Here is a 13,781-nt window from a genome sequence, read left to right as displayed (position 1 = left end):
AAGTTAGGAAAAGGAACTAATTGTACTGGTTAGCTTCCTCAGTGTCGACTCAGCTCAGTGCAATCGCATGTTAGACAATCGAGTCTCCAAACTTTCAGGTGTTAGTTATCAAATGGAAATGTTCGATTAGAGATTTTCGATTGAAGTTTCCAGAGCTATAGCTTTTTGCGACTGCAAAATTGCAATTCTAAAGAGGACTTGTGTGCAAATTCTCCTAAGTTAACTAGGCTCCATAACTAGCGGCTTTCGGAAATTGAGCCGCAAAGTCTGGGCTCAAGAGAGCGGCAGAAACAAAGCCTATGATTTAAGCAGACACAAAAAGATGCGAAAGCTTCAGACAAAGTCCATGACATTCACAAATACTTTGGTGAAATTAGTGTTAGTTTAGTTTGCTCTGTATGCCCCACTTGTCACCATTGTATCGGTTTTTGACGGTTTTGTATGCGGTTTTCGGTTTTGGCCGATTTTTTTTGCGGTTTTGCGGTTTTCGATCATTTTTTTCTTCGGTTTTGCGGTTTCCAATATACCCCAATGCCCCCCTCCGTAAACATCTCGAGAGAAGAATCACTGAGTAACGTGATATAAGAGACGCCACCTAAAATAAGTGAACAAAAAAGAAACTGTTTCGGCAGTTAACCCTCCGTGGTGTATTGCATATTATAAAACAATTCAGGTTCAAGACGTACATACACTGCTCTGCTCTCTTTAATTATTAGTTACAATTAAGTTTTCTACGTGTATTTAAGTGAAGGAGGGCAACTTTAATGAAGTATCCATTCTACTCACAACCACAGTAAGTAAGGGTTATCGGCCTAAAGCAAGGGGTAATGTGATTTATTCCCCTCGTGCGTTACGCACGAGGGGAATAAATCACATAACCACGAGCTGAAGGCCGATAAACGGCTTATTTTTTTTTGAGGATTTCTCAAGGGATGCAAAAATACATTGACGAAAAATGTCTCTATTGTTCATTTTTCTTTTGTTTTTTAACACTCCATGCTGGCACCGGTGGGATTCACAAGTTTCGGGGCTTTTTAATTATGTTAGTTTCTCAAAGTTGCATTTCGAATTAGTTGTTCGTGGTGAATGCTAGAAACAGCCTAAAGAGCCAAGCAGTGTCGACCGATTCAGATCTATCAGAAGTAGAGCCGTTTATTACTCAAACTAAAGCAGCTTTAATGGCGGTACTACAATTGAGCTTTCGGAAAACAATTTTGACTCTTTTCATTTCGGAGGCAGACAACGAGCAAGCAGTTGACAATTTCAATTTTCGCACTAAGGATCTTTCGACCAACCTGCATGTTTACAGATAAAGAAGATTCCGGGCAAAGGTTCACTACTGTAACTGACAAGGAAGTTCAGTCGAGGAATGAAGCAAGAATACCACAAAACACAAAGAGGTCAACTACATGTCTTCATGGAGTAGACGAGTTGGGGATGACTGGTTAAAGAACGGCACACTTACATGACAGCGACACTTTCATGGAACCGTAGAATTTTAAAGACGCTGTTCAATTTCAGACTGTCGTTCTGGCTGTGGAAATCCAACAACTAAGAAAATCCGTGAATGTGGCGCAAAAGAAACGCAGCTCAGTTAAATTTTAGGAATTATAGTGTCGTGTTTAATATTTAAAATAAACAGTTTTAAACTTGTTTTTTTATGAAAACTAATTAAAATGCGAGGGGATTATGTATTAATATGCAAGGGGGATAAGTCACTTATCCCCCTCGCATATTAATACATAATCCCCTCGCATTTTAATTAGCTGTTCATTAGCCCCGCTCTTCCCTTCAAACAATCAAAGCCGCACCCAGCTTTTCAGGCAGTTGATTCGGGGGTTATGTAATATATTCCCCCCGAAAAGAACAAAGGAATCCGAGCTTATGTGAAAATAACACGTCTTATGATACACTGCAAATGGAGTGTCTGTGTCTCCTAAAAATTCAAATTCAAATTGCATGCCGCCATCGTGACCCCTGAGTTAATTCAGTCCCACAGAAAATACAATCTATGCAAGCTAGACAGCCGTAATACGGACAGCTTGGAAAATAAGTTTTTTAACTTTCATATGGTTGAAGACTCGACTGAACAATGGTTGACTTGCAGGACGTTACGACAGCAGTAAAAGAGCTAACGTATCCACAGATTTAAGGAGTAACCATTTGTGATGCTATAAGCGGAATTTCCAAAGTCTTGTTCATAATAATCATTAAATGAAGCGGCGTCATCTTCTGTTATTCCAATACCGTGATCAGCCCGAGCGCAATTACTACCTCCACCACCAATCATCATCACAGCTCCATCACCTGAACTCCAGTCGCACCAGAAGCCAATCCTTTTCGCACTCTGGATATTTCCATTGCAACTGGCCTGAGAAAAACCGGAAGTTGTACGGTACTGGCCTCCATATTGAATGGTGCATCTCCCCCTACACTTACTGCTAGCCCAGACTTTTCCGTGTCTAAAGTTACCATAGCTTGTGATTTTCGACCTGAATGACTGCCCACCCACACAGTCATCTGTGGTTTGCAACAGAGCAGTGTGTTGTGGGTCATCACTGCGAGTGATCTTCAGCTCTCTGCCGCTGACCAACCAGAATGCTGGAGAGATCATGTCAGTATTACTAGATGGATCAGTTGTGTCTCCAGCAGCTCCTGTCTTGTCGTACCACCATGAACCGTCATTCTTCATCCAGTATTTACTGTCTTTATTTGAGAAACGAGCAATAAGAGTCCATCCCTGACCATCAACAGTCATGTCACAATACGCCTGCCGTAAGGGGCAAAACGGAAACATCGACATGTTAATAAATTGGGTAGGGATTAGTCCGGGTTGGTGGTTTTAGCTGTTTAAGTAATTATAATCATTAAATGTAGAATAGACAAAACAAGAGTTGGTATGACAGTCCTTCAATGTTCAATCATTCATTCAATCGTATCAAGAAAAGCGACCTGAATTCGAGAACAATAGGTATTGTTTTGTATTGTTATTTTTGATCGTTTCTTGCCTTTTAAGGACAAAAACGATCAACGTGAAACAATAGCTTTTACGCGCGACAAATTTCAACTTTACCGATTACTTCTCTCCGATGAGATTTGAAGTTTCGGCAGGAGCGAAGTAAGGAGCAATTTCACCTTAGGGGGTGGGTAGGAGTGTTAGTTGACTGGAGAAACGGACGAAGCAGTAGTAAGGGGTGAGGCAAGTGCCGAACAGACGAGATTTGAGACGAACAAACCCGAACAGTATTGTTTATTTTGCGCTTCGCGTACTGGCTGCAAATTTTAAGAAAACATACTTCAGTTTTTATGGTAAAAATCGTAGTAACAATTAAAAGGAACTTAACCACGTTTTGAATCGAAGGAGCCGAGAACTTCGTGGCGCTCTGATCCGAGTGATTTTAACAGCCCGCTAGAGTATTCTGTTTCCGAGTTGGCACTGTTTGAATTCTGCGCCAGGAAATTTTATTCTTCATGTAAATGACGGTTATATTTTACAGTCGTTTGTTTGAACAAGAATTAACTTCTTTGAATAAAAATCACATCCCACTGAATACATTGAAGAGCGTGAGTAAACAATAAAAGAACAAAATAACACCTTCCACCTCACTGCCAGCGAAGCTTAAAATACGGTTCTGTGCCCCCGACCCTTTTAACATAATAAAATTTATTGCTCTCTTCAAGCGCGCAAAATTCTCGCGCTTGGAGCTTAACTTCTCTAATATGAACTCGCTGTTTACTTGTGTGATTTAAATCAAACAAAAGAAAGCTCGATTTCAGATGACGATTAATATATTGAAAAGGAACAGCAAACAAAAGACTGAAAAAATCGCCCCTCCTTTCACCTCACTGCCCACGAAGTTTACATACGCTTTTATTGCCCCGCGTCCCTTGCTGATATAATTTATTGCTCTTTTCAAACAAACGAAAATTCCCGAACACGAACAATCTGTTTCCTTGTGTGATTAAAATCTATAAAAAGACAATTTTCAGATGCCGATCGAAACACTGAAAGGGAACAGCAAACAAAAGACTAAAAAAAAAAAAAACACACGTCCCTTCACATCACTGCCCACGAAGTTTAAAACACGGTTTTATGGCCCCGCGTCCCTTACTGATATAATTTACTGCTCTTTTCAAGCAAAATTCTCGCGCTTGGTGCGTAAGTTCTCTAACATGAACGCGCTGTTTACTTGTGTGATTTAAATCTATAAAAAGACAATTCACAAAACAGTCTTAAATACGCCTTCGTTTAAGTTAAGTTAAGCGCTTAGAACGCATGCGGATAAGCGCTATATAAGTGTTATTATTATTATTATTATTAAGTTCCTTGTAAATCATTTGCATTTTGCTGTTAGAACTATTCACTGGTAGGGTTTGTATTTGGGGGAGGTGCAAGTTTAAATCACACCTTTGTGCGGTAATTATTATTGCGACAAAGCATTGTTATTGCTGAGTTGTGGTTATTTCATAAAGCACATGATAGGATGGTATATTTTGTAAACTTTTTAAATAAGGTAGATAAATATGTTCTAAAACTGCAAAACAGGGTCGTAAAGTAGTATCAGCCTAAAATACTGAAGCGTAACCTCAATGTGTTTTAAAGATTCTGAAGCAGCGCGGACATCATGCTTATGCTTACATGATATAGATTTCGGTAGCGCGTAGAATTCCAATTAAGTTCTTCTTTCTCTTTAGAAGTGTCTTAGCAAAGTGCGAAGGACCGACATAAAATGATCTGAGCGTTGCGATTTTGTTTGGTCATTTTGATTCCAACCACGTCACTTCTGCTCGATGACAAAAAGAACGATTGCGGGAGCCACTGCCGATTATTTTGCAGTGTACTCGATGAAAAAATGACCTTAACTTCTAAACGTAAAAAGGTTAAGATTTTAGTTCACTGTCTCGATGCTTATATTTGTGTGATTAAGAACCTGAAGCAAAAACAAATTAAGTAAAAGACTGCTCTCATCTTCGCACGGACTAAATTTGTACGAAGTTCAACTTCTCCCGATGGTACCCTTGTGAAGCATCATTATTCACAGCACAATGTAGCACTGCCTACTCCCCTGGTTCGCAATTTTGTCACGCCGAAGGTTTCCGATTATTCGAGCAAACTTCGGCTCGGTCTGGGCAGGTGTCATCTGGAACAAAGGGCCTATTGTTTAAACGTTAATTGGCAAATTCAGGTCGGTACAATGGGAACGTCATTGTTTACTAAAGAGATGTTATTCCACTTAGAGTAAGGGCCTTTTTTCATGGAGTGGGGGACACCGGTCTAGTGGGGTTGGTTTCTTTTGTTTACACGCTCTGGGGGACACAAAACAAAAGAAACTTACCCCACTAGACCGGGATCCCCCACTCCATGTAAACAGGGTCTAAGAGGTTAACGTAGCATCATTAGCATAAATGTCGATGTTAGAATTCTGGATATGTAATGGAATGTCATTAATGAAGTATTGAAGAGCAGAAAGAGTATAGGTCCGATGACGGTTCCTTGAGGGAAGGTTGAACTACGGTAATTAAACTACGCAAATTTTCAGTCAGCCGATGGATGGTTATTACATATGTATCCCTTAGAAAACATGTCAAACTGGATCTACTAACCATGAACAGCTCAGAAACAAGAAGAGGACGAGCTATAACTAACAACTGCGACCAGTTTCTCCAAAGCCGATTTAATCCAGGGCAGATTTGTACAGGAAGCCCGGTCTGTTCTCGTCCTCAGGGTTAACTGTTAGCGGACCTCATGAGTAGTCACGGTAACTAAACATGGACTCCTTTGAACAATTCGGCCCAGGGTTAGAAAATGTACAAATTTCGGGTTTACCTTCTTTTGTACTATTTATTGAAGTAAAATATATTAACCTAATGATGAGGACATCACTCTGGTACTTCGTTAGTAACATAAATTAGATATCTGAGTCTATTGTTATGTTATTGCGATTCTTGCTCTGCGTGTGAAAATCATTCCTTACAGGAAAGGAAGGTACTCACTGTAGATCGCCACATCAAAATATTAGGTGGAAAATTAAACTAATCAATATTACGAAAGTTAACAAATGTTGAAGATTAAAAGGCTTTTTCTCAAGATTTTTGTTGTAGTATACTAATAATAAATTATTACAAATAAATGCCTTAAGTGCTCTTCTAAAGGAAAAAGGTGAGGAAGCGTTGATGATGTTGGTGTTTAAGGTGTTGTAAAATTTAGGTCCTTGATAAAAAACGGAAAATTGTTTGGTTCGAGTACGACAGAAAGGCAGACGAAATTTGCACGAGTATCTTGTATTATACCAATGAATATGACTTTGTAAGGTAAATTTACAGGGGCACCCAACGTAGCCTGAAATTCATCCGATTGTTTCGAGTCGAAGTAATCGGATGAAATTCAGGCTACACCCAACGATAATTTTCAGAAGAATATCTGTTCGGAAGACGATTTGAGATCTAGAATTTTCGAAACATTTGTTGCAAAATTTCTTGCTTGCCTGCCTTTCCTAGGATTTTCGAACATCTAAAAAATGGTATAATTGCCTATTTTTTTGATCCCTATAATTTTCGGATCACTAAACTTCCACCTAGGAAATCCGAACAGATGAAAAATTTTTTTAGGGGATAAAAATATGCCTATATCTACCGTTCAAATACTAAAATACGTTTAACAATGCTATGTTTAAGTGGTTTTGAACTATATTCTCGTTGGGTGCCCCTGAATTTACAATGAAATTTTAAAGGTTGAGTATGGTTTTGATAGGAGAACATGAATAAGCCTAGTTGTATTAAGTATGTACCATGAAATTTTAAGATACCAAGATTTTGAAAGATTGGATCAGTATGTGCATCGAATCACTCGTTTCTGTTAAATCTCAAGACGAATAAGGTTAGTTCTGTAAGTAGAGGCTCAAACTAAGTTGCAGTAAAAAAAGTATGGATAGACTAGAGAAAAATATAGTGTTCGTAAGGTTTTCGTCGATAAATAGAAACTGCATTTACGAATAATTCCTATGCATTTAGAAACTTTATTGGCGACATGTGAGATTTCAGATTTCCAATTTAAATTTTCATCCATGATTACTCAAAAGAAAACTGTTTCTTTTACTTGATCAATTTTTTGGCTATTAATTAAAAGTTGAATAGTTTGATTCGTACGCTTTTGGCATGGTTTAAGTACAATATTAATGAATTTGGTTTTTTTCAAGTTTGATGAAAGTCTGTTAGCTCTAAACCATATTGACAACTTATTTAGCTCAGCGTTCAGTATATTAGTCAGGCAGTCTTTGTCCTTGTGAGACACAAATACGTTTGTATCATCGGCAAATAATATCAGTTGTAATGTTGTTGACGTGTTGATTATAGCCTGCGTAGCAGGTGCTAGGAAATAAACGGGCGCAAGAAAGAACGGGCGCGCGCGTTTTTTCTTGCGCCCCTTTATTTCCTAGCGCCTGCTACGCAGGCTATGTTGATTATATCGTTGATGTAGAGCAGAAAAAAAACAAAGGCCCTAGTATTGAACCTTGGGGAATGCCACACATGATATTAGCACGAGACGAAACATAACCATTGTATTCTACAAATTGAAGTCTGTTGGAAAAATAGCTCTTAATCCATTGCAGAGCCAAGCCACGTATACCATAGTGCTCAAGTTTATCAAATAAGATGGAATGATTGACTGTATGGAAAGCTAAGAGATCTAAAAAGACACCAACCGCTAATTCACCACGATCAATAGCAGATGAAATTTTTTCATGCAAATCAATTAAGGCAAGCGTCGTAGAGTGGTTTTTCACGAAGCCGAACTGGTCATCACAGAGAATATGTAAATTAGTTAAATAATCATACAAGCGTTTATAGATGATTCTCTCTAGAAATTTTGAAAATCTTCGTAGAACCGAGACAGGCCTATAGTTGGTGAATAGTGACTGGTCATCAGCTTTAAACACTGGTACCACACGTGCTATTTTCATTTGATCTGGTACAACGCCATGAGCGATCGATAACTTCATAATGTGAGCTAGAGGTCCCGAAATGATTCGAATGGATTCCTTAATTATAGACATTGGAATATTATCGTATCCAGCCACTTTCCCGGAAGCAAAAGATTGAGCAATGGTAATAATTTCATCCTCTGTTGTTGGGCTAAAAAAGATTGATTCCATCCTCGGAGACCCAGGGGCAGTCGGTCGGATCGGGAGAAAAGGCGGGACGAAAGTTTTCAAGTACGGGCGAAAGAGCCCCTGGGTACCGACTCTCACCGAACTATTTCCAAAAATTCTAGCAGATGCCGGCTCCTGATTGGGCACAAAAAATGCTTTGTATTTTTTGGCCCAATCGGCGAACAGTTTCTCCTGAGTTCTTTTCGTGAGTTGGTACACGACGGCTATTGTCTCGATCACGGCTTGTCTGGTTCATGCCCCAAAGAAATGCACGCAGACAGGAAACTTTCAGTTTGACATATTAAAATCCCCATCTGATTTCAAAATACTGTCTGCCCGAGAACTAAAGACGCTTTTCCAAAAATACAAGCTTGAGCTTACGACAGGTATTCACGCTTGAATTGGTCACGTCTTGTGTAAATATTAGGGAGTTTTCAAAAGATACCACGACGGCTCACAGCCACGGAAACGTCGCATGGAAAAGTGAATTCACATTTTTTTCAGTCTCTATCGTGATTATTCCAACTCGCTTACTTTGTCAAATGCAAGCGAACTCTTCTGGAACTGAATTTCTAACAACCATATCCACGTTCATGAAGAGAATGAATTTTGTCATTGCTTGTTTACGTCCTTCACAAAACATGAAATTAGGCATTTTCACGGGTAGTCGTGCAGTTGACGGCAAAGAAATGTACAAAAAAGCGTGATGCACGTGCAAAGTTTTTGTTTTGCCTTGTGAAGCTATTGCTTATTTGACTTTCTCGTCGGCGCCGCGTCTTAAACTTCCTATTATTTATGACATGATCCGTCAAAAACAGAATATTCTAGGGGCAAATTGAATTGCTTCTGCTGATAGTATCCCAAACGTTTTATCAACTCATCGGTAGTTCCTTCGTTTCTGGTTAGGAAAGTAGGAAATAAAAGTTTCCATTGCACGCACAAGCTTAGTGAACGAACCGGACAATAGCCGTCGTGTACGAACTCACGAAAAGAACTCAGGAGAAACTCTTCTCCGATTGAGCACAATAATACAAAGCATTTTTTGTGCCCAATCAGGAGCTGGAATCGGCTTGAATTTTTGGAAATAGTTCGGTGAGAGTCGGTACCCAGTGGCTCTTTTGCCCGTACTTGAAAACTTTCGTCACGCCTTTTTTCCCAACCCGACTTACTGCCCCTGGGTCCCCGAGGATGTGGCCTGCTCAGAAATCAGCATGAATTTCTATCTCGCCGAATATATTTTAACCCTAGAACCTACTTTGTGTGGCCAAAAACTTGTTACTGCCAACAACGAAGGTCGCAATATCCAATCCAAGCCCGAAATGAGACGAAATACGAGAAGATATTGGACGCAGCAGACTTTGCCAGACGTGAGAATTGTTCCTTCATAAGGCTTAATGGTGCCTTTTGGAAAACGTTACTCAAGGCAGCCAAAAAAACTCTAAGACAACCTACTATGAGAGCCGAGTCCGGTCTAACACGCGCGCTGATTTCAAACCGTGACATACAGAGAGAATTGTGGGAAGTTTAATATGAAAAACTTTTTAGGGGCGGGGGGAGATTACTAGCTGCTGAGAAACTCATCAAAATCTATGTACTGCAGCCTATTCAGTAAATATTGGGTAGAAATAAAATAGATAAAAAGTAACTATGAAAAATATACATGCTCCACTACAAGACTCTGTCAGTATATAAGAGAGATTTCTATAGCCATGTTTTTGCAAATCCAGTCAGATATATATCTAGCCGATTTTTTGAAAACCAACCTAACGAAGTTTGCAGTCGTTTGAGCGAAAAAGTGTCAAAAGGCAGGTTTTTTAAGCTCGAGAAGCTCCAAAATCGCAGTAACGAAGAAAAAGGAAAGGAGAAAAAGAAAGAGCGAGGAGAAGGAAAGGAGGAGAAGAAAAAAGCAATGGTTACATATGTACACTCTAAAAAAAAAACTGTTCGACGCAAAAGGTCCATTTGCCGATAACGTTGTCAAAAATCCGGCTTAGTAGATATATATTCACTTGGACAGTTAGCAAGGCTTTAAACGCAATAACAGCCAAAAACAAAACTTACATTTAATTTACTTTGTCAGTTTTAAGAACCAGAATTGAGAAATGTACTGCTTGTTAACAGTATAGCTGACCCTGTCTCGTTTTATGACCCACAGAACGAAAATAATTTTTGGAATTTCCGGTTAGGTCACGTTCGTCTCGTTATGCTGTCACACTATATTTTGGGGGTCAGAGTGGTTGGGGGAGGGGTGGGTGAAAATGACGCCAAACGTTTCCTGCTTAGAGTGGTTAACTTGCTTATTTTTATTCATAATGGTGGAATTTGAAAAGTTACTATACAGTCACGACTTAAAAATGATAACTCGTTTTTCTTGTCACGAAAGTTTTCGAAAAGGTTATGTTCAAATGAGTTTATGTTTCACTCTCACACGAGATCCTATGTCACGCAATGGTCGGCGACAAAGTTTTTTGAAAGCCTGAGTGTGTACAGCCGCCCGCCTCCCCTTTGAAAAAATCGCCCCTTGACAGACCACATATCACTGACCATCCAGTTGGCGTGATTCGGCTCAGTTGGAAAAAACCTTGCGTCCAGTCGTCTTTAAGGTCAGAGTTCGATTTTCGATGAAGCCTTGATTTTCTCATATTCTTTTTTCAACTATCATTTCTTTTACCAGCTCACAAAATCTCCCTTTTGACCCCACTCGGATAAAGGACCGCACGTTTATTAGCCCACTCAAAGACCCCTTATCATTTCAAACCATGATAAGCCCAGGGTTTATAACTGGAACACTAATTTGGCTGTAACGTCATTGACCTTATTGTTCCCCTGCTCAAATATTATACTTGATGTTAATAAAGGCGCAAAACATTATAATACTACGTCCTATAGCCAGTGTGCCCCGCGCGCCAGTGGAGCGAAAAGGAGTTTATAAAATTTATTCAGTTTAATGTATGGTCAAAAACCTCAAGTCTTACTTAAACAGGAATCAGACTTACCAAAAACGAAACTGAATTTATTTGTAGTTTATAGCTTCCATCCTTTGTTTCTGCATTGTTTCTTAACACAGTACATGATTTATAGTCTGCATTTCAAAAAAGGAGGAAAAAAAAAAACAATTTATAATTAAAGGTAATGTGGTGTATTATGTCCTTAGTCGATACCGTTAACAAGTTTTATTAAATTGACCCCAGTATTATTAGATGTAGAATTTTGCCCATGCTGTAAACTATAACTTGTCTGAACGAATTTACTAGTATATGAAGCTATGGGAACTGCCAACATCAATATTATGTGAATTTTGTCTCAGTTTCTTAGATCAGTTAAATGTTGTTTTGGCGGGGAAAAGAATTCAATCCCCCATTGCGGAGTAGTGACCTTGGACTGTGTTTAGAGTTAAAAATTATGCTTAATATTCTGATTTAACAGGACATGAAGCCACGTTGTATGACTATAAGGATATGCTGATCTAAATTGTCTGAAAGGCTCGGCAATCTGTAAAAAAATAATTAGGTGCATGGATAAGAACCATAATAGCTGCATGTATATCTAAGAGTTTTTCGTGATGGAAATATCAGCAAATATTTGAGAATTTTTGTCTCTCTTCCTTAGACCGAGGTTGCAAACTTTAAATGATATGTCTTCATCATTCTGACCTTTTGGTTGTCGCTTAACTTGAAAAAAATATCTTTGTGGGTCACGTTCCAAATCTTTCGGTGTTATTTCTTTGGTACAGTTGTTGAGTTCACACATGTCCTGAGAAATCACGTAATTGAAGCTTTGACATCTGATTTGGTTGTTGCAGGCTTCATAACACTCCGATGGATTTGATACTTTCATCTTCTGAATGGTGAATCCTTTAAGCATCTTACCCTTGATAGAATTTTCACCAGTACACTGCTGTGATGCGGCGGCTCCAAGGAGTATAATTTGATATAGCAACAGTAAAACTACTTTAGCGGAGAGTTTTGTTCTTAGTGCCATAGTAAATGTTTAGGATCTGTGGTACCATAAAAAAAGGATGAAAAAATAGATTTAAAAAGTGTTCAGGTTGAACAATTTGCTAGGTAAATCGTACTGACCTAAGAAGCCCAACGAAAAGTTTAGAATACAACATAATTATTGAAAGTAGACTAGCTCCTGTTGGCTAAATAGACTTTCAACTCTGTTACAACTAACCAATAATAAAAGTGATTTCATTTTTGATGGCTTGCATGCCGTTGATTTAAAAATGGTAAGCAGGCTGAATGTTTTTCAGTTACTCATTCGAACTAATTACCTATTTGTGACTGGCTTGTAAATCTCCCAATAAATTATAATCATCTTCCCCTATTTGTTTTCCCGCAGGACATGTCTTTTTTCATAACTTAAATGTTTTTACTACTTCTCAGTTAAGAATATTGCGCTTCAGGAAATAATATTTTTCTTTCTTTATGAATTGGTACGCATGTGGATAAGATTGCTGCGCGCTCTGAGACGTTATGGAACAACCTTAAAACTTTCCGACTTAGTACAATATCAAAAGAACAAAAAATCTTTTAAAATATGCAAGAAAATATGCTTATGAACTGTAAGCGATCTTAACAAAACGGTCGGTGCGGACCTCTATAGCAATAACAAGCCTCTTTGTATTGTTTAAGAAAAAAACAACAGCTTAGAATGAGTTTTCTAAAAGGTTAGGAAGGTAGAGGATTTATCCCGTTTAAAATTCAGCCACGTTTTGTTTTATTAGCCATTGGTGGATCAGTGGCTTTGGTCGAGAGAAAAAGTAACAAAGTGACTGAAAGTCACTGTCTTAAAGTAAATGCTATTCAATCTGTTAGAGAAGACGCGGCGCTTTTCAAAATGCCCTTTCTCCAAGGTATTTTGTTGTTTTTATTATAGCTTAGCACAGAAACCAGCAAACAATCGAAAGACTCTCATTGCAGTTTTTCACGTGATTATCCTTTCCATATGTTTGAATCTTTGATGCAGCAACTAGCAAAGATTGACAGTTATGTTGTCTTCAGTTTTCCGAGTCCGAAGGCGAATCTTTCTGTTCCATTTAAAAGCTGCATGTTTCTCAAGACATTCCTTAACAATATGGTCATTGTAAGCTATTGTACAGCTGCTTTACTCATCTGGGTTTAGAGACCTGTTTTAGACGCGCTATTGTATGGCGTACATCAGCACGTCGTGTTCCGATATAGGACGTAGTTGCCCGAAAATTAAATGAAAATAGCGAATCCACACAAATTGTGTTTATTGAAAAGTCCCGCCCAGCATAGAGAAAGCAAAAACGAACAAATATCTTACCAGTAAGTTGTCTCCTGTCTTGCGTAGCACGAAAAGGGAATCTAAAATTTATTGCGGGAAGGGTATTGCATCTGGCCACCAATAATAGCCACTGGGGTTGTCCGGCAATATTGTGAAGCAGGTTTCATGAGAATGCAGATTATCAGCGGGGAATTTTCTACCTGGTTTTGTGTTCAGAGACGGTTATTAATATTTTAACAATTTTTTTAACGTTCAAGGTTAGGTACTCAAGATAGAGCCAAAAACCATCTGCTTGAAACTTGTACATTACGTTACATTAATGAACTAAAGTATTTCATTGAGCTTAACTTTGCTAGGAAAAGCTTATTTTCCAACGCA

General features: G+C 38.7%; 1 protein-coding gene across 1 annotated transcript; it reads right to left on the bottom strand.

The window, feature by feature from the left end:
* Window positions 1–2,024: 2,024 nt before the first annotated feature.
* Window positions 2,025–11,222, bottom strand: LOC140945932 (uncharacterized). Its single transcript, XM_073394993.1, has 2 exons — window positions 11,147–11,222; window positions 2,025–2,770 (listed from the first exon to the last, which is right to left on the bottom strand). The coding sequence occupies exon 2, from the start codon at window positions 2,756–2,758 to the stop codon at window positions 2,132–2,134; it is 627 nt and encodes a 208-aa protein (XP_073251094.1). The 5' UTR covers window positions 2,759–2,770; window positions 11,147–11,222; the 3' UTR covers window positions 2,025–2,131.
* Window positions 11,223–13,781: the final 2,559 nt, after the last annotated feature.

This window comes from Porites lutea, chromosome 8 (genome assembly GCF_958299795.1).
Source record: "Porites lutea chromosome 8, jaPorLute2.1, whole genome shotgun sequence".
NCBI lineage: Eukaryota > Metazoa > Cnidaria > Anthozoa > Scleractinia > Poritidae > Porites > Porites lutea.
The sequence above is the reverse complement of the archived record's forward strand: the minus strand, read 5'-3'. Positions and strand labels throughout refer to the sequence as shown.

Excerpts from the sequence above, each read along its gene's own strand:
- LOC140945932 (XM_073394993.1), bottom strand. The coding sequence starts at position 2,758 with ATGACTGTTGATGGTCAGGGATGGACTCTTATTGCTCGTTTCTCAAAT.